The sequence below is a fragment of the Kickxella alabastrina genome (genome assembly GCF_025024165.1).
Source record: "Kickxella alabastrina strain RSA 675 chromosome Unknown BX661scaffold_20, whole genome shotgun sequence".
NCBI classification, from domain to species: domain Eukaryota; kingdom Fungi; phylum Kickxellomycota; class Kickxellomycetes; order Kickxellales; family Kickxellaceae; genus Kickxella; species Kickxella alabastrina.
In genome coordinates this window covers 164852-192458 of record NW_026251491.1, presented here as the reverse complement: position 1 = coordinate 192458, position 27607 = coordinate 164852, and the positions used below count along the sequence as shown (strand labels likewise).

The window sequence follows — 27607 nt, the reverse complement described above, 5'->3', positions numbered from 1 at the left end:
ATGTTCTTTTTTCTTTTCTACAATGAATTTATTTGCTTATTAGCACTCCTTCATTGATGTTGTCGATGGATCGAACCACCAGCTTTTCAGCGTCCAGTCGTCGCTAGCGCTGCAAAGGATGCCGCGCTTGGGGTTCCACTTGGCATCATACACGATGCCCTGGTGCCCGCACAACCTCTGCACAATATTGGTTGATTCGCGGTCCCAAATATAAACCATCCCGTCCTCGCTACCACCGACCACCAGGGAGTCGCCAATAAAGCTCGAGCGAATAAAGTTCTTGCTCGTGTTTTGGTGGCCCTTATACCGACACAGTCTCTTCAGAGACCTCAAGTCCCACAGTCTGTTAGAGTTGTCCTTTGATGACGACAATAGGAGCATCCCCGAGTCACTCGTGGCCACGGATGTGACCTCGCCCAAGTGGCTGCGCAAGCTCTTGACGCATGATCCCGACATCATGTCCCAGAACCGGATGGTCTGATCCTTTGACCCCGAGATAACCAAATTGCCCAGGGGGTTGGTAACGGCATGAGCGACGGAAAGCTCGTGGCCCTGGAAGGTCTGTACCATACGGCCAGTAACCCGGTCATACAGCCTTATTGTGCGGTCATATCCAGCAATCACCAGGTGAGATTCCAGCGGATTGAGGCTCACGCTGTAGATGTCGCCGCCGCCATCGGGCTGGACTATCTGGGTACACTGCGGCTTATGCAGATCACGGATATCCCAGATGCGTACGGTGCCATCACCCGAGGCGCTAAATAGGGTGGTGCCGGACCGGTCGGAGCAAATATCCCAAATCCTAGATGTGTGCCCGCGGAGCACAGCAAGGCAGGCTGCCGTGGATGAATCCCAAATGCGGATACTGTTGTCGCTGGATCCCGATGCCACATACTTGCCGCTGGCACCCACATACGCTGTGCACTTTACATTGCCCAGGTGACCAACAAACGATGCCTGCTCCGAATTGGGCACAACCACAGGCGCATAGTCGTTCAACAGCGAGGTCACCGAGGGGATGGCCTCAGCATGGTACTGACACGACTCAATCTGGTACGCCACGGCCTGGCGCAGCATGGTTATAAGCCTATTCGGCCGAAGGTGTTGGGGCTCGCTCTCGCGTCCAATGATTTCAAACTCGAGAATACTCTGTAAATACTCCGCCAGCTTCTCCCTTGACGACGCAATACCATCCCAGTCGTGAAAAGCCGGTGCGTCCTGGATAGACTTTGCAGTCAAGAGATAGCACAGGTCGCGGAACTCGCCCTGGCACGATTGCTGGGCCTCCAATGGTTTCAAGTGCTTATTCAGCGTCGTGAACGCCTTTTGCACCTCATTATCGTCTATGAGTTCCAAGTACTGCTGCTTATACACTTTGTACAAAATATGCTTCTTGTCCTTGAGTGATCCTGCCTGGCAAATTCTATCCACCTCGGTCCATTCTCCGTCGAGGATGGCTGAGCGCAGGCGGACAACGTCGGAGATGTAATTGTTTTCCTGGTGCTGTTTGACGTTGGCCTCGTCGTATAGAGTCACTTTTGTCGAGGTGTAGCCGAGCGTGTCTAAGTATTGCGCTACTATTCGAACGATGTCGCGCTTAATGCGTGGGTTGTTTTCGTCAAAGAGCTGCGGAAGTAGGGGTGTACAGAGGTGCGTGCGTTCGGTATGGTGGTAGTGCAGCTTGGGTGCAGGAATCTCGGGCTCATTTTTTGAAAACTCGCTCATTTGAAATACAAATAAAAAATAACGGGGGGAAAAGGAAATAAATTTATGAGAATTGAAAAGGTAACGAAAAAAATGATTTTTTTGTGTTTAGAGAAAAATATCGAAAGAAGAAAAGAAGGGGAGGAAATGTCAAATTCTCGATCACACTTTGTTTCTTTTCTCCGATACGAATTTTTTCTTTTGAATTTCTCTCCATTTTTATTTGTCACAATGTCAAAGGCAGCCAAAATGACGTTTCTGGGCTCCTGCGTGTTCGCAGTGGGTACGATCTGGTTCGTTCATAAGTCACAGGGCCTCGAGCGTGCATCCATGTACCAGGGTGTTATAAGGGATCAGGAACGCAAGGTCCAGCGCGAAAAGAACGCCCGCGAGTACGACGAGACCCGGGCGCTGCATGCCGAGCTTATCAAGGATCAGCCCAATGTACGGGACATTGATTCCAAGTCGACAACATAGTCTCTGTTTAATAATATGAATATGTTTTTTTTCGTAAATAAAGGGTTTTGAGTTTATCTATTTGTGGTCGGATCCTGCTCCGTCAATGTCCTGGGTTGGCTCGACGACTTGATCCTTCTCGGCATCATCATCATCACCCTCCTCCTCGTTGTTATTTTCGTCGTCGTCATCGTTCTCGTCATCATTGGCCTCAATGTCGCCCTCCTTGAACTTGCGCAGCGGAATGACATCCTGGAATGCAGTCTTCCAGCTCCCATGGTCAACGAACCGGACAATCATCTCAAAGATCTGATTAACAGTCATGACCTTCCTCGTGCTCAATTTGATATACTTGCCAATAGGCAGCTGCGCATGTCCAATTCCCTGAGCCTCGGCCTTGTCCAGGGTCAACCTGGGATACCTATTCTTGTCCACAATACCGCCGATAATATATATCTTCTCGGGATCCAACACGTCGATAACATTGGGCGAGTCCGCCGTAAAGTACACTAGTTTATCTTTATCGTACATATCTATGTACTCAGCATCGCGCATAACAATGTGGTCTTCAGACCACCCGACGTGCTGATCCATCGCCGTCTCAAATCTCTCACGGATCTTGCCATGCAACTGGGTCACATGCAGATCAACCCGCTTCGACGCCATGCGATTAGCCCCGTAGCAGCGCATAACCTGCGAGCACACAGACTTGATCTCCTTCTCTTCCATCTTATCCTCAAAATCCATATCCAACACAATGCAGTGACCCGAACGCACCTGCGCCTGAAGTCTCTGTTTCTTACGCTGGTGGGCAGTGATTCCCGTTTCGGCGGCTTCTTGGGCTAGACGTTGGTTGCGTCTTTTGCGGCACTCCCTGTTTCTTTGCCGCTGCTTGCTCTTGTACTCCTCAGCTTGGGAGGCCCAAAGCTCGTGACGCATATGCTTTTTCTGTTGGTTGCGCGTGAGTGAGCGGAACTCGGCGAGTGTGATGGTTTGCGGTTGGTATGTGTCGACGCTCGGACCTGTTTTGGTCACAGAAACAGGCGGATCTTGCGGCTTTTCTGCAGGTTCCATCATTTGAAATTATAAAAATAATAAACAGGAGTGATTAGCAGAATTTACGTAAAGAAAATAAAAGAAAAGGCGCCCTTTTATTCTTATTAAATTATTATCAAGCTATGCGCAAATTTCTGCTTCTTTGTAATTTAAAGTACATTTTGGAAAGCAATGTGTATGGGCAAGATCACACTATTAGCAAGAGTTTTTTTGGCTGCATGCCCAGAAAAATTGCTTGGAAGTTGTTTACTTGTTTTATATCTCGCTCAATGGATCAATTTTCTCTCATAACTGGGCCGTTGACACCATCAGAATATAAAAAATATTGGGGGAAAAAGAATTGACTACTGAGTTGCATCCTCAATTCTGTGTCACTTGGAGTCTTGCTCGTCTGATGGCGGGAAATAGCCATAAGCCAATTTATGCGCATATTTGTACTGGTTATCTTTTGTCACCGATATAGTTAACCGAGCAGGAATTCCCAATCCCTCGCTGAAGCAGTTGAAGATGGTACACATGTTTAGGCTTGCCGCAATATCTCTGTTCCAAAAGCACCGTCTGATTTCAGGCACTGTTTTTTGCTTACTAAATGCATGGTTTTATTATTCAGTCACCCTGCTACTCAGGTTGTTGTCGTCCTGCGACCCTTGCAGAAAACGCTTTTTAATTTTAATTTTTTAGTTTCAACATGGAAAGTCGCATAGCATGTTTAAATCAATACATCCACTCGACAACCCAACGCCCAATTTCTTATTGCGCAATACTAAAATGCTGGAATTATTAACCAATAGAAACCAACGAGCAAGGCAGGCCAGCGCTAATCATGATGTAATATTCTAAAAAAAACCTTCCCTGACGTCATGCTGTGTTGACTAGTAAGAGACTCGGCGCTTTCTGTGCTTGCAATCCAAAAATAATAGGAATAGCAGGAGAGCGGAGTCATACTATGTCGTCAGATTTCTCGCTAGACTTTAGCGTACATCATTTTTCTTTTGTATTTAAATTTCCAAAGGGTTCGTTGTGACATTCTAGAATAAATTGTGTTGAGAAGAGAAAACGTCGCGACCATTATAAAAAGGCGTACTACAAGTGAAATCGGAGCAAAATATTTTTAAAATAAATAATAAATCCCGGCAGATAAAACTGCAAATAGGTTACACTACTTATTATATAGCGACGAAGAAATACGAGACAAAATAGAGTACAAAATTAATTAATTCATTGTTTAAACATAATTGTATATAAGCGAGCTACAGGTCTGCCTTTTTCGATTTATTATTTATTATTTAATTTTTTATATCTATATTAATTTTGTATTCATACATTTTTGCATTTTTGCATTTGCTTTATTTATACGTGCAACAGCTATTCCACCTTTTTAACAATGGCCACCACAGTTAGGTTTGTTTTTATTGGCGAGAAAAACTCCGGAGCCGATAGAATCGACATTGCATCACAGGGCCCTGACACTTTGCACAAAATTATTTCCAACAGCAAAATCGGTGGGCGTGTCAACGGAAATAGCACAATTGTATTTTATAACAGTGAAGGAAAACCTGTTGATACTGAAGGGGTTAAAAGTTATACATGCTGGAAAGGAATTACCTTAAACGAAATTCGAAATGCTATTAAAGATTTAACCAAAATTTCCATTATAGAAGATGCTACCTCCGCTGCAATTAAAAGTAAAATTAGCAATGCTAAACAGGATATTCAAGAGATAGAAACCCTGGCAGCAAGGTATACAGCTACATATCCATGCTAGAAATTATGAACCAGTAACCCCAGCTTTAAAAATAGCGATGACAATGTCAGTTTCATACATGCGGCAGCTTAAGGCAAACATTTTGGTAAACTCATTAATTGGTGTGTGTTTATTTACGTTTTTTATTTAGTTTTTTTATTTCTGAATGGCTTTGATTGTTTATAATTTTTCTATTTTAAAAATAAATTCAATTAGGTTTCACATTAAAATATATTAAAAAATAAAACATAATGTCTGAACGTAAGGATGGATGAAATAGCAAAAATGTTCATGAAAATGTTGTTTTTAAAAAATCGCTATTGTTGAGTGCCAAATATTAACGGTAAGCGTTACTTTCGCGGGATGTCAAAGCTGTACTTTTGGTACGCTCCCCCGCCGTTGTTTGCGGTCTTGTATTGAGAAGACACGCGGTCGGACGGCATCAGTTCATTCTTGTCAAAGCACAAGCCTTTGGGAGATGGCATGCTATGCGACATCGATGTGCCCTCCTGTGCATCGCCGTCCATACCCATTGCCACACCATGTTGCTGCTGCTGATAATAGGGGTTGTACCGCTGCTGGGTGGGGGAGCTGGGTGAAGACATTACATCGATGCCAATACCACCCACGTTCATTTTTCTCCTTGTCATAGGCGGAATTGGAAACGGCTCAGTTGTCTGCACATCTGTCGCCGCATCAACGGATGACATGGGAGGAGCAAAAGCAAGGCCAGATACGGATGCATTCCCATCAGCAGCACCATCAGCAGCGACCCCCATTGTATTCTCGCTGTATTTCGCGTAATGCGCATCGCCCCAGATATCGTCTGCGTGCTGGATCAGGAACGAAACTGTCTTGTTGATCCCCGACATGTTGGCCATCTCCTGAAGCACATCGTTCTTCCCCATGTGCAGAATGTTGGGAGCAAAAACGACAGACAGATTGTTGGTCGTCATTTTGTTCTCCGCCTGGTTATCGGCGACAAGCTTGAGATGGGACATCAGGAACCGCAGGGTCTCGCTGTGCGTGCGGGGCATCGAGTCACTGATCGTGCGATACACCTTGATACGCTCCTCGGCAGAGCCAATGTTGGCGGCCTGCACCCACAAATGGTACGTATCCGAGGTCATCAGCGGGTTCGGCAAATCGCGGAAGTACTGCTTGAGCACACTAGTGACGCTAGTAACGTCAACGTCAGAGTCTGCAATGGGAGCATCAAAGAACTTGTTACCTGTCGCCTCGGCCACTCGCGATATATCGACCTGTACGGCACGGATGTCCATGGTCGAGCCAGATCGCCGGTACACGCCTTCCATGGTCAGACCCTCGGTCTCGATGAACTTGATGGCCGCGCGTACAATCCACGGCACATCACTGCCCTCCATCGCCGCCTGCTCGCACAGATCGCGACCAAACATCTTGTCCGCCTGGAAGGGGACATTTGGGTCGTACACCAGCGGGTTCCCAGCAACAACGTTGTTGGTAGAGCTGGCGCTGGGGCGCGACTGCCGCCCGGTCGTGCTGTCAAAGGAGGCACATGTGGCCGTGACATCGACGGCACACTTTTGGTGACAGACAAAGCCGCAGTTGCGGCAGCGCACCACGGTGTTGCTGAATGTCTTGAGTCGATCCTGACAATGGTCGCACTTGCTCGCGCGAAACGTGCTGGCCACGTGGAAGCTGTGCTGCGTGGAATCCTCAGACGTGCCGCGCTCGTGCTGTTGATGATGGCCCATTACCTGCGCCTCGTCACCGTTTGCGCGGTTGCCGCCGAATGGCCACATGAAGCGCTTTGTGGCCTTTTGCGGCACAGTGGTGATGATGGCGTCTTCAGCATCGGATCCTGAGTCATTGGCGTGGTCGGTGTGGGTTCCATCATGCTTGCGTGTCTGGCGCTGGCGCCGGAGACTCGGCTGACGGGCCGCCGGTGGCGCAGGGGCTGTTACTGATGACTCACCTCGCTGCTGCTGCTGCTGCTTGGGAACTTGACCACGAGCCTGCTGCTGCTTTGCACTCGAGGCTTGGCCCAAAGCTAGCGCCGGCAAAACCGTGTTGCTTGCTCCACCGCGGTGCCTTATTGAAGCCTGTCTTGACGGCCCCTTATCAGCGCTGGGCGCGTCTGTTGCCACATAGCCGTAGAAATTGTGCAGTATATTCTCATACTCCAGCCGCTTCGTGCGCTCCTGCTGTAGTGACTCACGCGAAACGAGCAGCTGGTCAATGACCGTCGCATACAAATCGCGCAGCTTCTGGTAGCTAGCCTCCATGCGGCACAGCTGTCCGTAGTTCACCAGCAGTTCATCCTTGAGTTGCTTGACCGTGGCTGTATTCAGCCATTCCTTGCTGTCTGCCTGCAAATTGGAACCATTGGCACTGCCTGCTGCGGAATCTTCTGGATTCTGCTGCTGCTGCTGCTGTTGCTGGAGTACGGTGGTCGTGTTCTCGCGAGAGCGCAGGCCCGGCGGAACCAAGTTTCCAAAAAGCGAAGCGCTGCTGGCAGCGCGTGTGCGACTGAAGCTGGAGGACCTATTAATCACTGTGCGCTTGTCTACATGGTAATGGCTGCCAGGCCTGGGGCTGTTCCCGAATTCTGCTTCGCGCCGGCGCTGCTTGGTAAGTTGCCTTTTGTCGACATCGGCTTTGTTGGAAGTATCCGGTTTGGGAGCAAGCGGTGCGCGCATGGAGAACCGCACAAAGTTGTCCTCCAGGGCACCGATATCCTCAGTCCACTCGAAATTGACATCCAGGATGGGGTCGGTGGCGCTGGGGTTCTGAGGGAACGCTGGGAGCGGCAAAAGGTCATCCGTAGATAATTCACCTTCAGGCTTGGCCGGTGTAGTGGCACGCTAAGCTGGGACTCAGCCTCAGGCTCGACCTTAGGCTCAGGCTTGGGCTTGGGCTCAGACTCAGGTTTATGCTCAGGTTCAGGTTCGGCCACAGTGGTCTGCAGCGTGCTTCCGGCGCTCATGCCGCGTGGTGCAGGTGGCAGATGCCCATTGGTATTGTCAGCGTCCTCGGCCGTGTTGGCAGCCTCGCTGGTGCCCGAAAAGTCACCAGAAGTATGGACACCGCGCCGGCGAGTGCGCGCGTCCTGAGATTTATCCTGCTTATGGCGGTTGGCTCTCTCGTCGGACCCTTTCCCTGCAGCCTTCTGTTTGGATGATATCACGCCGCCCGCGGTTGCCGTCGTTGTCGATGTGATTGATGCAGCCAACGGCTGCTGCTGCTGCATCGATGACCGAGGACTCCCAGTCGTGCTGGTGGACAGTGGTGTCTGCACGGTTGTGTTGCTGGACGCAGACTGTGGCTCGCTGTCGCGCATGCTGCTGTCGGGGCTCTTTATCAATATGCTCTCCTCGTTAGCAATCACAGTGGCCTCGAATGGCAATGAGGGCAACATTTTTTCCTCAGGAACCTGGTGGTCTCGTCTTCGTCTGGCGGCCTTCTTTCGTTCTCGTCGCTCGGCATAGCACAGTACGCAGTAAATTACCCCTTGGCTGGTTTTGGCAAAGGATTTGCCCTGGATACGGTGTTTGCAGTTAGTGCAGCGGAAGCATTCCGAGTGGTACGTGCCCTCGACTGTCACAATGGCTTCGTCGAAGATGGGCTTCTTGCATAGGCTGCAGCAGTATGAGCACTCAGGGCAGATTGGCTTGCCGTCAGCCAGGAAGAGCAGGTTAGAGTCAAACTCGATGACCTTTCCACAGGTGGTGCATTGAAAGCTATATGGATAAAAAAGAATGAGGGGTATGAGCGTGTGTGGTGTTAGCAATATTGTCAACTGACGTTCAAAGAGCCAACACCTTTGTTGGCTTGCGTTTGGTAAGATCTCCGTTCAGCTCCTTGGAACATGCCTCTGTGGGTCTAGAGCTGTGTCGGAATGCAATTTCTACAAAAAAAGTAAAAAATAACAAAGCGCCTTACCAGTCAATGTGCCAGACACCATCTGCAAATTGGATAGCACTGCCGCCGTCAATTGCCTTGTGGCAGCCCCAGCACTTTGGCGGAGCGTTCAAGAGACTCTGGTCGCCCGTGGTGTCACCCTCTGTCGACAATACGGCAGTTGGAGTTGTCTCCGAATTGGCCACGTCTCCTGACATTAGTGACAAAATAATATTAGGTGCCTGTCTGTCTATTTGGGCTTGTTATTGTTTGGGTTTATATAAAAATAGAACTGAAAAATTAATGACGGAAAAATTAATATGCTATAAGTGCGGTAAAAAAAATATACGAAAAAGAAGACGTTTTTTGCCGCTTTCGCTGACTGTGCTTAAAACAAAAGTGTGAAAGAAAAAAAGGCAAAACAGAAGAGGAAGGGGGGAATATGAAGACAAAAAAATAAACAAAAATAAGATGTGTGAGTAATAAAAAATAAAGAGGCGCGCTGCAAGCAGGTCAGACACACATTGTTGATTGACAAGAATACACAAAACCTGACCTCGTTTTCTGCTAAATGATATTATATAAATACAGGTGCTACTTCTGCCTGGCTCAAAAGGCACGCGTGTTTGCTCTCTTTTTTTTGTTTCTCGCGTGTTTTTTGCTAGAAGTCACAGACACATGTGGTCACGGTTATAAATATTTTCATAAAAACAATTGGGTATATCTCTGCCATGCGTGTGTATGTCATTATTTTCGTGTCAAATTGGACCAACTTAAGAGTGGCTTGGAAGCAGTAAAAATATATAAAAAATACTGTCACTGTCGCACTTTATGGATTTCCTAAACCACATTGACATCGGCACCAGTATCAGCATCAGCATCAACATCAACATCACATTGTTTATTTTTGTTGTTAAAAAATCAAATCAAGTGCATGTTGCACGAGGAAGAGGGCAAGGAGTGAACATGAGGGTGCATACTTTACATGCGAGACGCATGGTAGAATTTTTTTTGGACATTTTGTACCCCTGCCGTAATTATATTTTTCTTTTTGAGTGAGCAAGTGAATGAATAGCGGGTGTCCTATAAAAAAATGAAATCGCAAAAAGTGTCATCGCACTTTTGCTCGCTTTAACAGGAATGATTCTGCAGCTCCAGAGTACGCGAGAAATCAGTGATATTTCTAGCTGGATTGAACTTTTAGCAATCAAAAAATAGAAATTGTTATGCCCCCAAAAAATAAATGGTCCAGACTGCACTGTACCAAATCTCCAACCTGCAGGGTAGTTTTTAAGATTGTTAATGAAAATTGAATATTATTTTGGAACGAATTAAATGAAAAATTAGAAAACACTGAACGCGTATTAAACAACATCCCTTGGGTCATTTTTAAGATTGTGTTTACGCGCTTATCCTTACACTTATTTAAAGGGTAGTGCGTTAACGCATTGTTAAAACCTTTCACCGGTGGTAGGAAAAAGGCAGCACATATGTGAACCATTCATAAGCATTTTTAGCAGCAGATTAGGCATGGCAAATAAAGTGTCATCAGGCAGACGGAAGTGGAATAATCGTGACATGGCCGTGGTGCTGAACTTGCGCATCATCTTCAACACCCTGCTTACAAGCGAGCGGCCTTCTCGTTTTTAGCGCAAAAAGACAGAGCTTGAGTCGGTTGAACCCGAGTCTACTACAGTGACGCCCGAGAATTTGTCCGAGAATTTGCCCAACCCAAAACCAAAGCTTCGCTTTGCAAGAAGCTGCGCAATAATTAATATCTTCAACCATAGTGGAGTATTTATTGCCTCTAGTTTCTAAGCACGTTCCGGGTTGCTATACAATCTGGATGTGAAGGAAAGATGTCGATTTGCAGGATACTTGAATTTTAAATACTTGTTTCGTTATTTTCTTCAGCATGGCAAAGCTCAAAGCGATAACGACAAACGAGAATTCAACTGGTTTTGCTCAATTATTTTTATTACCCAATTTCAGCTTACAAACCGCTACTATTCTATTTTTTTACTCGGAGATGTCCTCCTCGTCAACATATTCGTTGTTATCATCGTAGTCGTATTCGTCGTCACTGGTGCCAGGATCCTCGGGATCGGCACCCAAGACGCCGCCCAGACGGTTGCGGGCCTGCTGGAGCATGCGCTGGATAAAGTTCATACCCTCATCGCCAAACTCCCTCATATCGACCATCTCGCCGTCAATCTCAACAAAGGCTCCAGGCATGCGGTCCGCACCCTGTACGCCACCCATCCCCAGAACATCGTCGTAAACATTGGTGTTGTCCTTGGGCGGCAGCGGGTCGAAGGCGTAGCTCTCGGCAGTGCGGATGTCCTCGGGCAACCCGGCCTTGATTGACTCGAGGTCAGCAACCAAAACGTGGCGCGAGATGTTTTCCGGAATAACATATGTGCACAGCCGCTTTTGCGCCGCCTGCTTGCGCTGCAGTGTAGAGGCGTCTCCGCGAGCAATTCGCTCCAGCGCCAGAAGGAGGCCCTCCTGCAGCCAGCGGCCGACCTCGGGCGTGCGGTATAGAGAGCCGTGGCGCTCGACAAAGAGTTGCACAACCAGCTGCATATGCGTCAACTCGGTGGAATCCGGTATGTGTTCGTCTTGGAAGTACGGGTGGGTCAAGATGACTGGGTCGACGTCAATGTTGCTCTTGTTGAGAATCGCCGGCACTGCCGTCGGAAACACCAAAATAGCGTCGACCAGCAGGTCGACGCTGTATCCGGCAGCAACCTTACTGCTCGCGCCCTTCTTGGATGACAAAGTCTTGGCAGCACTGCCGGTCTCCAGCATAAACTCGGCCAGAGCGCGCGAGAACGCCCAGTTGGGCAGCTCTGCTGAAGACCATGACCAGTCAGTGACAAACTGGCGCACGTACTCGTACTGCTTGCTCTTGAGTGCGTGGAAATCCAGTGTCATCAGCGCACCGTATGGGTCCTGCACTGGATCCAGCGAAAGCAGCACCTTGTTAACCTCAAATGCCGTGCGCCAGCATCCGCGCCGCGACATGAACTGCATATGGCGGAACAACGCCAAGAACAGCGCCCGCGACTCGACGTACCGGAAATCCAGCCGACCCGAGCCGTTAGTTGCACTAAACCGGGGCGCAAACCCGCTCTCAAAGGCATAAAGCGCTCGCTCCACCAGCTCCCCGGCCTCGCCAAAGTCGCCGCCAGTTTGCTTAAGAATCTCGCTAAGTTGCAGCAGTGCATCGACATGATACGGGTGCTGGTAGGCAATTGCCGCAATAGCATCGGCGTTGCTCGTCACGACGGCGCTTAGGAAATCGACCTGAATTGACCGGAAGCGCGCCGAGTGATCCAGCGCAAACCAGGTGCCACCGGTCGGGTCGCGCTCAATTATCTCGTGCATTTTGCGGTCACTGTGGTCGTCAGAGCTCATCTGGCGCATTTCCACACCTGGAGAAGCGCGCATCGGGGGCCAAGTCGCCTTAGGCTGTGCGAGCGTCAGCCTCTTGAGCCTTGAGCCCTGAATCATTCGCCTGCGTCCGTGTCCTCGCTGCTGGCCGCTATCCTTCACTGCTGCAGAGCCAAACATTCGCTTAATTTCGGCCTGCGAGTCCAGGTGCTTGGCATCAACAACCAGCAGCGCGCGGTTCCGCTGCTGCTCTTCGGTCAGACCCACACCAATCGCCCCGCCCTTGCCCTTCTGCTGCACACTTTCGCTGAAATTAAGCTCGTTACTCTGTACTTCCAACAAGATATGCTGTGCTTGGATTTCTTCCAAGTGTGCATCCAGCTCTGCCATGGACATGCCGTCGTTCCCAGTCGCACTTTGCTTGTTCTTCGCTTTGCCCTTACTCTTGCTTTTGTTCTTGTTCTTCTTTTTGGAATTTCCGCCTTCAGCCTTCTTGTCGCTGTGAGCCTCGTTGTCCGCGGGCTTGACTGCAATGGCAGCAGCAGTAGCGGCAAGGGCTTGGTTTTTCTTTGTGTTCTTGTGAGAAATTTCACTTGCCGATTCGATGTCAGAGTCGGATTTCTCACTGCCCTCATTGTCGTCACCGCTGTTACCACCCATCAACAAGTCAAACATGTTTATCTTTGCGCCCTTCTTTGTTGTCCCGTTAGTATCTGAGCCGCTAGCGTCGTCGTTTTGCCTGGCATTGGCCTCCAAGCGAGCGGCTGACTCAGCCAATTCGTCGACACCACGCTCCCTCAGTAGTTTTCTGATTGCTCTTGACGACATTTTTGATTGGTAAGGTCAAAGATAAAAATAAATAAAAGTATGAAAGAGAGCAAAAAATGTGGACGAATTCAAAGTTGAATTGTAAAAGGCGGGTGAAAATACCACAGCAGGAGCACCAAAATCGCAGATTTGATATTTAGCTCCGGTGATTTAATCTCCATATAATGCGTTTTTCACATTGTTTTAATATTAATGGGCGAGTATTCTTTGCCAGAATAATTAAGGCAAAAAAGAGGGCAAATTCTACACCAAAGGATGACTTTTTGCCTTTATTAAATTGTTTCCATTGCACAAAACCAATTTAAAAGTTTTTTTGCAAGAAAATTTTATTCCTTTTTCCGCATTCATCAACAAACACATTTTCGCGTTGTAGCCGCACCCTGCCTCTTGTTTACACCCTTCTTCTATTACTAAACTACTAATACTAATTATTATTTGTTTATTTGTTTACATGTTGCTCCCTGTACTTTAAATGCTGATGCTAAACCCCTCACCTCTGTAAGTCAACCACAAACAAATATGCACACAGGCACATACACACGCACAGCTTGTACCTATTGTTGTTCTAACCAATACATATCAACCGGTTTATTCATTTATATTATTTTAGACAGAAAAAGCTTTGTTTTGTAAATTGATAGACGTTGTCCTATTAAGCACCTTTAAAGCTTTAACCGAAATGACAATGTGACTAGTAAAGACAAAAGACGGAGTTATATCGCCGCAATTGTTGGACAGTAAAGTAGCGGATGAAGATATATTACTTGTTTATTTCGTATATGCCAAGAAAGAAAATGAGTATTAAATACACTTGCTTAAAAAATTACATACAAACCATGTTTTAGCTATATTTTATAAATGGAGAGACTATGTTCTTATTGACCTCAATTCAAATAAATAATTGCAATATTTTACTTAGCAGTTACAATTGTTGTAAACCTGGCCAATAGGGGCCAATAAAGTGCAAGGCAGGCAGCTACCGGTATATGCTGCAAATTATAAAGATAAAATATAAATATATAGCAAACCTAAACTATGATAATGCGCACGGCATTTCCTGTGCCGTACACATTATCATAGTTTAGGTTTAATATATACTAAGGTGTTTCCACCATGAGGATGAGAACACCTTCATTTTCTAATACATATTTATTTCACTTTTTAGCAGTATTCCTTGTGGCTGCTTAGTTGAATAGTATTGGTTTCCCTTTTAACCACACAGCAATATACTTTCTGTGGAGAAAATATCTATATATTTTTTATTTTTTACCTGTCATCTACAGTGACATTTAGTTTTTTATTTTTATTTTGGCAAAATATTAATAGAAGTAAATATTATAATTGTACGATATATGCAGCGGAAGTTATATACCAGCATGCCCAAGTGCTCCTAATTTTATTTTTATCTTGACATGAAGAACTAAATTGTGTGTCTAATAAGTGTATTTACTCAACCGCCGATGGGTTAAAAATAAAAATAAAATATAAAAAAGAGAAGAGTTCAAAGGGGAGAAAACGGAGGCAATGAACCAAATTGTTGCATCCCACCCGGCAAAGTCAGTCTCAGAGGAGCTGCAGGATCCGCTTGATAAGCAGATGCATTTAGAGCTTCGGACGAGGAAGTCATTCCTTGCCCGCCGCCAATGCCGTTTTTTGAGGGTGCCAAAGAACTATTGCTGACAATATTCTCAGGATAAATTGATGACGCCTCGCTGGAAGAAAACAGTTGCGCTAAGGAGCTAATTCCAGATCCCAGGCCAGCCATCCCAGACAAGCCTTGAAGGCTCATAGCCATTGAAGCTGTTGTGGCAGGTGAGTGGGTACCGCAAAGGCCACCACAAACACCGGGAACTGGACACTGGGCTACATTTTGAGACGAAGGCCGGATGATGGATTTGAGGGAACTGCCGAAAATAGACCAAGGAACATATCCATCGATGAGCTCCCGGCTGGCCCAGAAATAGGAGTGCCGGATGCAGCAGGGAGACCAGAAGAAGCAGCAGGGTTAGCACCCATAGAGGATATCCCAGAGGTCGACGAATACAACCACGGATTGGCCGCACCCATGCCATTTCCGCTGCTTTGCACAACATTGCCGGATGGCCCGAATCCCATCAAGCCGGCACCCAGCCCAATATCTGAAATGTCAATATTTGGCAGAGAATTGGTGGCAGATAGGGGAGGAGCAGTTGAAACAGCAGCAGAAACCATCCCAGGACCAAACTGCGGATGTATACCAAAAGCAGCTGCAAAATCAAACTGCATTCCTGAAACAGCAGCCGCCGCTACAGCCGCCGCCGCCATCTCCGACCCATGCTGCAGTCTAGACCGAGGGTCCAAACCCAATATATCCATAGAGCCCATACCTGCTGCTGGGACAACCGCAGGAGCACCACTCATGGTATTTTGCCTCCGAAGATCCGCAGCCTCGATAACCTGCAGCTGAGCGCGAATGTGCTTGGCCATAATGAAATGGAAGGCAAAGTACTTACCCAGCCGATCCAAGCAACGGACATGCTCCTTGACACAATTTATGCTATACTGGCGCTCATTCGACTGCCTGGGAGTGTAGTTGACAGCGCCAACATGAACGACGCCGGCCATAAATACGGCAAATCCAAAGTAACAATATGGTAGCGCACGTCGAGGTTCCTCGCCAAGGTCAGTAGCTCTGTCATTGTGCACGCAGCAGTCAAACATTGCTGTTGCGCCAGCTGCCTCCACTGTTCGTCGGGACTCTTAGACTGCCGTCCAGAAAACCGATTTCCGCTTTCACCACCGCGAGATGCATCGACGCGGACCAAGTCCACGCGCGGTTGGTGCAAGGCAATGATGGCAGCATGATAATGGCAATGGACAAACATTTTGGCCGCAAACAACTTTGGCTCGCGTTGGATTTCTTCCTTGGCTATGGTCGGCTTGATCTGCATGTTATCGGGTAGGCCGTGGTACCATGCGACCATCTCGGAATGCAAGGCCGCGTACTCGGGACTAAATTGCGCAGACTCCGGATGCCGGTTACCATTCAGGCGCGCCACACGAATCAGCAGCATCGCCAGCTGCGTGATGTAGGCGCACACGCTTGGCCGTCCGTTGCCTCCACTGCCACCGCTCTGGTTGGTGCCACTGCGCGTGCGACAACCTGAAGGCCCGGTCATAGGCGACGATGATTGGTCGTGCATGCTGACATCGTCTGATTCAGGAGCGCCAGCTGCGTTGGCGCTTTCTGCAGACGCGCAGAATCCCCTGGAACTGTCGCCCAGAGACGACGTATCGTCGAAAGGCTCGGCTACATGGATATCCTGGATAGTGATTGGCGGTGGCTCGCCGCTGGCAAAGCTCGCCAAGGCTTCCAACAGCAGCGTGGTCCAAAAGGCTCTCCGCGCTGACTCGATTCCGGGCCCGCTCATCATAGATGCCCCAGGCATCCTCCCGGGTGCATCGACCTTCTGCAGGGACATCTGGGTGGCCATGCGCATGGCCAACCCAGAAAAATACCACCCCCGATTGGCCACGGGCAGCCCGACAGCATAGACAGCGAGGTTGTTCAGAGTGAGCATATTCTCGATGCAGTCGCGCTCCAGAACGTCCATCATGAGATGCCGCGTAACGCGCTCGTAAAAGTCGTAGCCGGCGAGGTAGGCTGGCTCGCGCTGCACACGGGGATCGTCGGAAAAGCGGCTGGCAACAGCCAGGACGGAAAGAAGAAATGGCTCGCTCACTTGGGCCCGCTGCAAGCGATCGCGGTAGAGCTCCTGCGGGTACATGCCGGTTTCGGATGCATGGCAGTATTGGAAGTAGACGGAGGTCAGGTGGTTGATCAGGTCGCGCGACACTGAGATGCCCTTGGCTGCCTCGCCGTGAGACTTCATGTGAACTTCGTCGGGCTGTGGCGATTCCTTGCCGTGCGAGTCCGCCCTGGACTCATCCTGCGACGGCTGCTGCGGTGTTGAGGGCTCTCCGTGGAACTGGTCTGAAGTACGGGGCTCTGAATTGGCGTCAAAGCCTCCAAATACACTCCTAGCGGCCTGCGCACCGCCAGTCATTTGCTCGCCAATCGGTGACCCCGCAGCCGGCGTCAGTCCAGACACGCGGATGGTAATGTTTCGGAGCTGATTGACCAGGCAAGAAATCTGCGTCTGCAGCCTCAGCATTTCCATGACCTGGTCATCCCTCATCGGGCCACTGACTGACATGGGTGGCTCCAGGGTCTCAGTCTCCTTCAGCCGCTCAAGCATAATGTGACTCACGCTCCCCAATCCCTGCGAATCCATTCTAAACCTACTTTCGCCGTCAGACAATTGCAGCGAGGACGCCCGCCGCTTGTTCCTGTGTCGCACCGATTTGTTGGCCAAGTCCATGAGAAGCGCCGGCGGCGGCGACGATTTTCGTGGTTTCCTGCGCGGGCCCACGGGCGAGTAATGACAGGGGGTGCTGGTTCTATTGCAGCTAGCGCAGTTGGGTTTCCCACCATTGCACCGAATCTTCTTTTTGCGGCAATTGTCACAGGAGAGCATTAGTCTCACAGGCTGCGTGTGAGCACTGCCTGTGCCTGTTGCTTCTGGTGTGCCGTTCTCCATCGATATTAAAAATAAAGTATATGTAGGAACAACTTTGGGCGCTCGGTCTATGAATTTAAAGGTATGTGGCTGTGTGCAAAAAATAAATGAATAAATAGGGCAATTAAATAATTGTTTGGGATGTGGGCTGTGTGGACCACTGAGCGAGCCAATAAATAAAAAGGAAACACTGGTTGTGTGTAGGTGGTGATGGCGAGCCGAGTTGGACAAATAAGAGCTGAAAAATAGATTTTATAATAATAGTCGCTGCACTGAACTACACTGCAAATAAAAAATATGTATGGATATGAATCAAATAAAGAAGAGAGTATACAAGATGGTGCTCATCGTAGCAACAGCGTTTTAAGCCAAAAGTATGCGGCTGTAAAAGTGCGAGGAGGCGCAGGACAATGTTGGAGGGCCCACAGAGTGGAAAATAAAGCAAAAGTTTGGGGGATCAGATAAGAAAACAGCCACTTTTTAAATCGAATCAACAAAGAAAACCAGCACCTTTCTGGCAGTTAATTTTTACTATTTTATAAAGCCAGTACAATTCAATTGCATAAGGAACGATAAAGCAGAGCATAAGCCAAAAAATTTATAAAGTAAATCAGATAAAGACGAAGCACAGCTCTTACATTATAAAAGCGGAATCCCTATGTGCTGCAAGGGATCAAGAGAGAGAACGGTCAAGAATAAATGGGAAATAAGAGTGTATAATTTAGTAGAGATAAAAGTAAGAGTGAACATTCAGTGCATAAATGTTGCGTCAACTAACTGGTTTGTGAATAAAAAAGTGCGCGAAAAAAGTTTTGCGTTATCTGTTCAAACTTAGTTGAACAGATAAAGTGTACAAGCATCCAAAAGAGAAATTTATGCTTTGAGTGGATTAAATTAGCAAAGGGGCTGGGCAGCTCGTCAATTAAAAAAATGCATGGCCCTCTCAATTCAACAATTTTATCTAACCAATGAAAAGCATTACAAACGCGAGCCAGGTTTGCAGTAAAAACGCGTCGAAAAGACGCGTTGAAAGCACATGGTTTCATCGTTTGGCACGTAAAAACAACAGAATTCTGTTTTTTTTGTTTTTCCTCAACTCATTAATTTCAATTTCAATTTTTTTGTCCACAAGCTTTCTTGAATTGCGCGTGTACTCCGCTTGGATGATGACCGAGGACAATACGCTCCAACCACCTGCTGCAAGTCCAGACACTGGCATCAAGGCGCAACCCGCAACGGCAGACGACCTGCACAATGACTTTGACACAACTGGAGGGTTCAACTTGGGCTCATCCTCGTTACTCTCGGCATTTGCGCGCACTGAAGATGATTCTGCTGCAGTCAAAAAGACACCAGCGCCATACGACCCAGTGGCCCAGCTTCTCGGCTTGGACTCGGACTCGGACTCAGATAATGAAGCCGACAAACTGCAGAAAACTACAACCAGACCGTCAGTTGCCTCACTATTTATCGATAGGCCTGTAGCAGCCATCAAGCTCACTGCCAATCGCAAAGATGGAGAGGAGGAGAAAGAATTAAAGGCAAAGATTAAGAAGAAGCGCAAGTTCCTCAATGTCTCGCGGTTTGCCCTGGAAAAAGGTGTCAAAAAGGACAGTGTAGTCGGGCGCCTGTCCTTATCGCGGCGCCCCAAGAAAATTGATGACAGCGATAACGATAACGGCAGCGACCAGCGCGAGGATTCTCCAGAGTTAACTAACCAGAGACGCACCCTGATCAACATGCGCATTGATTCTGACTCGGACGCGGACTCTGACTTGGACCGCAAACCGGTGATCGGTGAGACCGTTGCACCGGAAGAAAAACTGCAGCCACAAAAGGGGCAGCGTAAGGAGAGGGCGGCGTCCAAGGCAGCTCTTGCAAATATGCACCGGGAGACCGAGCGCCTGATACGCGAAACAGCCGTGAGGATTGATCCGCTGGATTTTACAAAGCGACTAACTATGGAGGATTTCTTTATTCGCTTTGACATACACACCAAACCGCGATCGCACTCACCATCACGGACGCCTTCACCGCCGCCTAGGGTTTCACCGCCTCTTGCTACGCGCCAACCCATGCGCTTCTGTTACGATTCAGACTCGGGCGAATATGATGTGGAGATTATTGACGAGCGCCCAAGGGAGCCCGCCATGGTCATGCCGATGCCTTCGCCGCCTCCACAATCACCACCACCACAGATAACCCCGACTGTGGTTGATGTGGACGGTCTGGATGCCATCCTTAGCTACGCATCGCAGCCAATGCATTCTTCTAGATCTTTGTACACTCCCGGGATTAAGCGCACAGACGGTCCACTGGCGCTCAGAGATCTTAACAGTGCGCTGCTCAGTGCTGTCTACAAGAAGGACCTGGATGCCAAAATTGCCAGCGAAAAGAAGGTGCGCAAGAGTGAAATTTGTGAGGAATCGGTCAAGTTTGTGGAAGAGTCAGAGGAGGAGCCAGAATTGCAGGCCAAGAGCGAGCCTCAGGATGAAGCGGGAGAGGACATGGAGGTCGATGGGGACTACAATTCGGGAAGCGCCTCTGGCATTGGTGAAGATACCGACCCAGAACTTGACCTTAACGAAGAAAGCGCAGAGGAGGATTCCGAAGACGAGGCCAATGAGGGAGCAACACAGTCACGACGCACTCCCCGCACAGCTGTTATCTCGGACGACGAAGACGATGCGCCTTTGCCTCCTGCGCCAGCAGTCACAAAGACCAAGTTTATCAATATGTTCAAAATGCCACAAAAGCCTCTGTCCAAGACCCCGCGCTCTCCCACCCCTGAGCCGCAACTCAGCGAACGCGATGTCTCTGCCTCGCAGGATCTGCCATATATGCTCTCCCAGATAGAGGGCGTAGTCAACACACAGGACTCGCTCCTCTTGACGCCCGACGCTGCCTTGAAATACGACCGCTCGTACTCGCTCACCTACGGAGGACAGCAGTATATGGAGCAGACGCACCCCACGCAGTCGCTAATCGAGCAGACGCAATCAACGCAGCCTACACAGCCTTTGACTTTACCGACGCAGGAGTTGATGGGCCAGACACAAGCGACGCAGCCGATGGAGTTCTCGCAGGTGGCCGCGGATTCGTATATGGATAGATCCCCATCGGTCGACATGAAGGGCGAATCTCAACCCGCCGAACTTGCGCGGCATCGTCCAGGTCGCCTGGTCCGCCGCAGCGAGCTGCCCAGCAAGCAACAGCAACTCAGGCGTATCAAGAAGTCCAAGAGGCGCCATCAGCAGTCCGAGTTTATCGAGGCTGAAGCCGAAGAGGGCGAGAGCTCAGGCTCTGACGCCGAGCACAAGACGCCAGCCGGAAAGTTCAACTGGGGCGATGACCAGGTGGCAGAGTCCCCGGAGGAATCCTCGGACGACCTGGACTCGGGCGAGGAAACCGCGGCGCTTCTGGCCGACCCCATGATCAACAACGATGTCGAGCAGGACAGCGAGGACGAGCAGGCCGTCCGCGACCTCCACCGCAAACAGGATTTTGACCAGGATGAGAAGGATATTCAGGACCTCGTAAAGGACATTACTACGGGAAACCTCAAGAACCGCATCTCGGGAAACCGCACTGGGTTTGCGCTCGCTGATGCTGAGGATTATAACGACAGGCAGACGAGGGCAGAGAGAATGGAGGAGAGGCTGCGGATGCGGAGGAAGTTGCAGGCCAGAGAGATCCATGATACCAATTTAGCCGAGATCGCCAAGAATCCAGAGACCGCTGCGTTTGCTCGCGCCGCCCTTATGCGACCGCCCGAGAACAACTCTGGATATGTCTCGGGGAGTGACGCTGATGAGCCCTCGCTGCTTTTACCGATGGGTATTATGGATAACGACGATGATGAGTTTGCGCTGGAGGAAATCGTTGATGAGCGAGATGTGGATATGACCATTCAACGGCAGATGACCCGCGGGCATAGAGGAGATGAGAGCGACGACTCCGAGTCTGAGGACTGGGTTCATGGATTTAGCAATACTCCTAAGATGATTCATAGCTCTGGGCTGCTGGCAAGCGCCCCTGTCATTGCCGCTACTGCTGTTTCTGCCTCTGCCCCTGACTCTGCCTCTGCTGTTTCCTGCGCTGAAGAGAACGATGACGGCGAGCTGTTCAACTCAGTGTCTATCGAAAACCTCATCGTCCGCCGCAAGACCTTGCTCAAACGACCCGGAACGTCACTGCTGTCCTCGCCGAGCATCAAGAAGCAATTCAGTATGAATTCCAACAAAAAATAATCCGTCGATAATTGGCAAACACCCAACATGTATTTCACAAGTAAAAAATATAAACTAGCTTAATCAAATTATAGAGACTTCGAGATCAGGATTCAGTGCCGTCAGAACGCCGGCCAGCTGGTCAATATTGTCGTGATCCTCCCGCCCAACGGACGCGAATGATAGGGAGTCGACGTCGGGGAACAGCTTCAAGAAATCCGTCACCGCAGCCGAATGCAAGTCCACATGATACCCGGACATGATGATGGACTGCAAAGGGTGCGGTTTGCCGGCAAATATTTCAGCAAACCTGGCCCGCTCCTCAGACCACGTGCGGCCCTCGAGGTTATGTGCAATAGCGGCGCTTAAGCGACCGTTATCGGCAGATGATAGTGGCGGGGGGCTTTTGACCCACCATTGGACGGCGGAAGGGCGTGCTGGTCGGGCAGCTGAAACTCAAGCTGCTCAACGCCGGGCAGGTACATTAGCAGCTTGATAACAGAGACAAAATCCATGTGCACGCAGGGGATGGCAAAGACCTTGAGGTCCGGACGGCTCGTTGCGGGGGGCTTCCTCATGGCCAGAGCCACAAATTCGCTCGTATTGTAGGGCCGCTTTCCCTTGGTGCGCAGCATCGAGCGTATCTCCAGGTGCCGCAGAGATGAAAGCTGTGTGGCCAGCTTGACAATGGTTGGGGCACTCAGAGTGTCCGGGTACTCGTCGCCTGCCTCGAAACCGGCTGTAGGAATGACCGAGAGGATCTCCAGGTTGGGCATAAACTTGACTAGAAGCGCCAAATGCTGGTCGCTGAAAAATGGCAACTGCAGGCGCCTCATCGACGTCCAGCGCATCTCCCACAGGTGCCCAAACTTTTCGCCATCAGGGAGCGAGTTTTCCAAGGCTGGCGAATGCTCGATTATGAGGCTGGTCAGATTGGGGAAGCGCGCCGCCGAAATGGGAAGCCCCGTGAGCTCGTCGTACAGGCTGACCATTTTGAGGTGCAAGTGCTGCAGTCCCTGGCCCAACTCTGGCTTGCCTGGGTGGTACTGCAGCTCAGTGGTGGGGAGGCCCAGGGCATTGCGGTCGATGCAGTTGAGAATGGCCCTGATGTGCTTCAGCCGGCAGTTGACAATGGTCAGCGAGCTTGGGGCCAATACGGGGGTGGCTAGCGCTAGAGTCAAGTACTTGTACTTTGTGAATGTTTCGGCCTTGCTCATCGAGTCCATGGACATAACAATGTGCTCCAAGTGTCGGCATCTATGCTCGTAAAACTGCTGCACGGCAGCCGTGGGTGCCAGCAATTCGGGCACCTTTGAAATGATTTCCGCCGCCTGGTTGCGCTCCTGCGCAGAGTTTTCCTTGTGGACAGAGAACACCTCCAGGCGTGCGGGCAGCATTTGCCACACCCTGTAGTCAACCAGCTTGGGGAACATTTCGGACTCGCACAGTACCTTGTGCCACAAAATGCTGTGCTTGTTGGGCTCCGGCTCCCAGGTGCTGTACTCCAGGGACACGTGGGTGACGCTAGGCCAACCGAGGTTCAAGCAGGCGGCAATGTCCGCCCCGTAGGCGGACTCGACGGGGAGGTTCCACACGCTGAGAGTATGTACATGATTCTTGTACCTATCGTGGTGTTCGCGTACGGAGCTGAAGTTGCCGTAGTTCATCCAGTAGCCGACTTCAAACACGGGCGCGCAGTTCTCTACGTAAATCTCGGGCACAGCCTCGGGCGTGTTGCCGATGATTGTTTGTCTGTAGGCGTTGAACGAAATGTTTTTGTCCTGGCGCATTGACGCGTGGCGGAGCAGCCGTGGTATATCGCTGTCGTCGGGTAGGTGTGGTGGCATGGGCGCACGCTGGTGATCCGGGTGTGAGGATCCATTGGATGCAGATGCTACGGCTGCGGCTATGGATGCAGCAGACATAGTAGTGTGAGAATGAAATGAAATGAGGTTAAGTGAAGTGAAGTAAAACTACGAGCAATAAATGACAATTGATAAGTGACAATTGATAAATGGTAAATGTTGGAAAGCACACGAGAGAGAGAGAAGCGGAGAGACAGAAGCAACAGAATAACCAAAGGAATAAAACGAGGCGGCAGCTTTTGCTTGTCGTTCGGGTCATTTGGTGGCATCCTTGAACAATCCAATTATAGCTCAAAAAGAGAAAATGTGCATGAAATGTGCATGCGGCATTGTTGCATTTATACTGAAAAAACAAATAAAAAGCATGATCTACTTGTCGTCAAATTACAAACAGAAATGGTCCAAGCAATAATTCAGGCGTTTGTTGCCAGAGTCTTGTTCGAAGCTGACCGGCTAGTCTGCCGCACACCATGATCCTCATTGGATTTGTCTGGCGGCGGGGAGCTGAGCAAATACAGGCGCAGCTTCTCATCAGGAACCTCTAAATGTGACATATGTTCGCACATTTCCACGGAAGCCAGACGAACCATGTACTCCAAAAGACTAAGTGTACATTGGTTCCACTCGTGCGCCAGGAAATTGGCCGGCTGCAAGGCCTCTTTGATCGCAAGCTGCTCCTCAGTGGCATCGGGCCCCGAGATCAGTGTGACTTTGTCCACTGCGCACGAGACATGAAGCGAGTCGGCCAGAGAATCGACAGCCTTTCTAGTGATGGACTTGGTGTTTCCCTGTGTGGTCGTATCGTCAATAGAGTTTCTGCGAGAGCTGCTCGCAGAGGAAGATGCAGACGAAGAGGAGTAATGATCGACCTGGTCGGACACAACCTCCATGGCGTACCATTTTGTGTCCTGGCCGCTCTTTGCCGCCGAATCGGATCCTCGAAGGCCCACGACCAGCACTGGCGAGCTGGATTCTTCGATATTCAAGAGCGAACCAGCCGATGTGTAGTGCAGGCTGCATATTTTATCCAAGCAGAATTGCAGCACACAGCCGGGTCGGAAGTCCCTGTCCTCGGCCTCCTGGACAAACTTTGCTGTCCACTCGGGCGCAGCCTCCGTGGGCTCCTCATGGTACCGGCCATCGTCGAGATCCTCGACAATGCGCAGCTCGTACTCAAAAGCACTGCCATCGTCCTTAGAAGAAGCAATGCGCCACAGGCCAGCCCGGCACAGAACAAACTCCTCCTTCCAGGTAAAGTCCTGGCGCGACTTTGGCCTTACCGATCCCACAAACAGGGAGTACAGGCGGAGAACAAAGGGCTCGCCCACCAGAACGCCGCTCTTCCCGGCAAAATCATGACGCAAATATGCGCGCGCCAGCAGCCTGGACGCCTGCATCAACCGGCTGGGTGAAATCCCCTCGGGCAGGGTGCCCCCCAGATGGATGCCTGACGTTGTCAGCGCCAGGTTCAGCAGCGGCACGGCATCGTCAATTTTAGCCAAGAGCACGCGCAAATCCGCAGCAATGCTCCCACCGGCACTGTCCGAGGACTTGTTTTCCAGCTTGGCGAGCTTGGCCCCGAAACCTACTACTTCGCTGCGCAGGGCGTGCGTCAGCTGGAGCACGCCGGCCATGGTCGAGTGCCCACGCGCGGAGATGAGTTCGATTAGATCAATGGCTGGCGTGACAACACGCAGCTTGGCCTCAAACCGCGCTTGCAACTGCCCGACCTCGACTTGCTCTGCTGGCGTCGTCTGCGGTGCCCGGTTGATGTACTCATTGACTCGCCGCAGCGCCAGCGTGCTCGCCGCTCCAAACGCCGCCTTGCCTACCAGCTGTACAGTCTGCATCGCCAGACTAGAGAAGAGCTGATCCATGGTGTAGAAAACAAGTGTGAATATGAATATGAATATAAATGATAAAATTGAAAAGTGGGTGATGCAAGCGAAAAGAAGAGGTGAACAGAAAAGAAAGTGATCCATAAATCGAGAGGAAAACCCAAATAAACGTCAATTTGTTTATTTTATTTTGTAGTTGGCCCTTTACTCTTTTTTCTACCAGCATCCTGCTTTTATACGCTCTGCACATTTTTTATTCCTATTCAACCAAAAGGCCATTAAGAATTCCGCTAAAAAATGAACTTTTCACATTCACTTATTCTTGAAATTAAGGAGCTGCTGGACTGCGACCTCAATGACTCTGCGCTGCAGCTGGCCGAGCTCGAGTGCCAGCCACGACTGAAGGACACACAACTCCCAGCCGACGACCGCCTGGCGCTGCTCCGCGCCTACACCCAGTGTCTCGGACAGCTTAAGCACCACCGAGCGTCCCTACGCACAATAACAGAATTTGTATCCGGACCTATCCGCTCACAACTTAACAGCTCACAACTCGAAGGAATAGCCAGGGACATCGCCGGCATCCGATGGCAGTTGGGAGAGTTCGACATGTGTCTGGCACAACTGCGGCAGATCCCCAAGACACACCGTACAGTGCAGGATCTCGCGAGGATGGCCCGCAGCGCCGCACTGATCCAAAGCCCCGACGCCGAAGACCTATATTCTGAGCTGCTGCGTGCGCAGCCGAATGCCACCGAGGCATTTACGTTTTTGCAGACGCGGAATCGGCAGAATACTTGGGCGGCAGACGGAAGCACATACCATGATTCGGCCAGCCTGGCAACGGCGCGCAGCTTAATGCAGAAGCTAGAGTACAGGCGGGCGGTTTCGGAGCTACAGAGACTCGGCAGAAGGCACCGTGGAAACGCCCTGATTGTGGCTCTGCAGGCTACGTGTTACTACATGTTGGAGGAGCCCAGGCGCGCGCAGGCGCTGTACGAGCGAGCACGAGTTTTAGACAGCGGGTTGATCTCGGAAATGGCCATGTACGCGGACTTGCTCGCCAGTGACAGTTTGGCCGTGTACACACTGGGAAGTCAGCTGCTCAAGACCGACCAGGCAAGGGCCGAAGGGTGGGTTGCCATGGCACGGTACTTTCTGGCTACAGGGCAGACCCAGGAAGCCTTGGCTATTGTGTGGAAGGCCCAGGTCCTGGCACCCGGCTGCGCCGAGGCCCACAGCGCTGAAGGCACTATTCAGCTGGCTGCCGGCAGTCCTGAGGAAGCTGCCGAGGCATTTCTCAAGGCCCACGAGTTATCCCGCTCCATGCTGACCTTTCGAGGCTTGGTTGATTCCTACGTCAGATGCGCTAAATACAAGGAGGCATTCATATATGCCAAGGAGGCTGCTGAGCTGATGCCCCGCCACGCAGGCACGCTAGCCATGGTCGGCATGGTACTGTCGCACAGCGTGGAGAGCTCCGACAAGGCTGCCCGCTTGCTACAGGCTGCCCTAGAGATAGACTGTCATTGCGCCGAGGCTGTAACCGCCCTAGCGTCCCTGCACGTTGCTAACCAACAATTTGACGCGGCCGTGGCGCTCATCGAAAAGTACCTGCCTGACAACGAGTCTGATGATATGTACACGCACTACGCAGACGTTCTCACACTGGCCAACGAGCTTCCTAAGGCCGCCGTAAACTATAACACTGCGCTGAGTATTAATCCCGACAACGAGCGCGCTCGCGTGGGGTATGAGCGTATCGATAAGCTGATGCACCCGGGGAGCGCCGAGTTTGAGGGCGAGGACATGCCAGATGAGGTGGATGAGGCGGATGAGGACGATCAAGGTGAGCCAGAGCCTGAGTTGGAGCTGAGACAGCGCGCCTACGACAGTGACGATAACTACCGCGCTCGACCGCTTGGGTTTGAGTATGCTCGCCCCGATACGAGCCAAGACATGATGCAAGAATGAAGCTTTATTCATAATGCGCTTTTAACCTACATTCAAAATTTGTATTGAGAGAGAAGATATATTCATTGAGTGATAT

The 27607-nt window shown here is 50.2% G+C and overlaps 9 protein-coding genes across 9 annotated transcripts; 3 read left to right on the top strand and 6 right to left on the bottom strand.

The window, feature by feature from the left end:
- Window position 1: 1 nt before the first annotated feature.
- BX661DRAFT_186029 (WD40-repeat-containing domain protein) lies at window positions 2-1823 on the bottom strand. Its single transcript, XM_051536934.1, has one exon. The coding sequence runs from the start codon at window positions 1723-1725 to the stop codon at window positions 40-42; it is 1686 nt and encodes a 561-aa protein (XP_051389905.1). The 5' UTR covers window positions 1726-1823; the 3' UTR covers window positions 2-39.
- A 69-nt stretch (window positions 1824-1892) lies between these two features.
- BX661DRAFT_186028 (guanine-1-methyltransferase-domain-containing protein) lies at window positions 1893-3309 on the bottom strand. Its single transcript, XM_051536933.1, has one exon. It carries the CDS (start codon window positions 3235-3237, stop codon window positions 2239-2241), a length of 999 nt encoding a protein of 332 aa, XP_051389903.1. The 5' UTR covers window positions 3238-3309; the 3' UTR covers window positions 1893-2238.
- On the top strand, window positions 1936-2181 carry BX661DRAFT_199935 (uncharacterized protein; the record flags this gene model as incomplete). The annotated part of the gene is made up of 2 exons (XM_051538362.1): window positions 1936-1983; window positions 2011-2181. The coding sequence occupies 2 exons, from the start codon at window positions 1936-1938 to the stop codon at window positions 2179-2181; spliced, it is 219 nt and encodes a 72-aa protein (XP_051389904.1).
- A 7483-nt stretch (window positions 3310-10792) lies between the features above and the next one.
- On the bottom strand, window positions 10793-13116 carry BX661DRAFT_186020 (transcriptional repressor TCF25-domain-containing protein). Its single transcript, XM_051536932.1, has one exon. It carries the CDS (start codon window positions 13064-13066, stop codon window positions 10862-10864), a length of 2205 nt encoding a protein of 734 aa, XP_051389902.1. The 5' UTR covers window positions 13067-13116; the 3' UTR covers window positions 10793-10861.
- Window positions 13117-15554: 2438 nt separating this feature from the next.
- On the bottom strand, window positions 15555-17962 carry BX661DRAFT_53197 (uncharacterized protein). Its single transcript, XM_051539237.1, has one exon. The coding sequence runs from the start codon at window positions 17644-17646 to the stop codon at window positions 15598-15600; it is 2049 nt and encodes a 682-aa protein (XP_051389901.1). The 5' UTR covers window positions 17647-17962; the 3' UTR covers window positions 15555-15597.
- A 740-nt stretch (window positions 17963-18702) lies between these two features.
- On the top strand, window positions 18703-21896 carry BX661DRAFT_186016 (uncharacterized protein). The gene has a single exon (XM_051536931.1). It carries the CDS (start codon window positions 18789-18791, stop codon window positions 21873-21875), a length of 3087 nt encoding a protein of 1028 aa, XP_051389900.1. The 5' UTR covers window positions 18703-18788; the 3' UTR covers window positions 21876-21896.
- BX661DRAFT_186015 (uncharacterized protein) lies at window positions 21881-23920 on the bottom strand. Its single transcript, XM_051536930.1, is given in 6 exon segments — window positions 21881-22218; window positions 22266-23293; window positions 23306-23356; window positions 23369-23450; window positions 23478-23606; window positions 23622-23920. 6 exon segments carry the CDS (start codon window positions 23777-23779, stop codon window positions 21939-21941), a joined length of 1728 nt encoding a protein of 575 aa, XP_051389899.1. The 5' UTR covers window positions 23780-23920; the 3' UTR covers window positions 21881-21938.
- A 69-nt stretch (window positions 23921-23989) lies between these two features.
- Window positions 23990-25693, bottom strand: BX661DRAFT_186014 (RanGTP-binding protein-domain-containing protein). The gene has a single exon (XM_051536929.1). The coding sequence runs from the start codon at window positions 25594-25596 to the stop codon at window positions 24133-24135; it is 1464 nt and encodes a 487-aa protein (XP_051389898.1). The 5' UTR covers window positions 25597-25693; the 3' UTR covers window positions 23990-24132.
- A 95-nt stretch (window positions 25694-25788) lies between these two features.
- Window positions 25789-27607, top strand: BX661DRAFT_186013 (uncharacterized protein). Its single transcript, XM_051536928.1, has one exon. The coding sequence runs from the start codon at window positions 25855-25857 to the stop codon at window positions 27529-27531; it is 1677 nt and encodes a 558-aa protein (XP_051389897.1). The 5' UTR covers window positions 25789-25854; the 3' UTR covers window positions 27532-27607.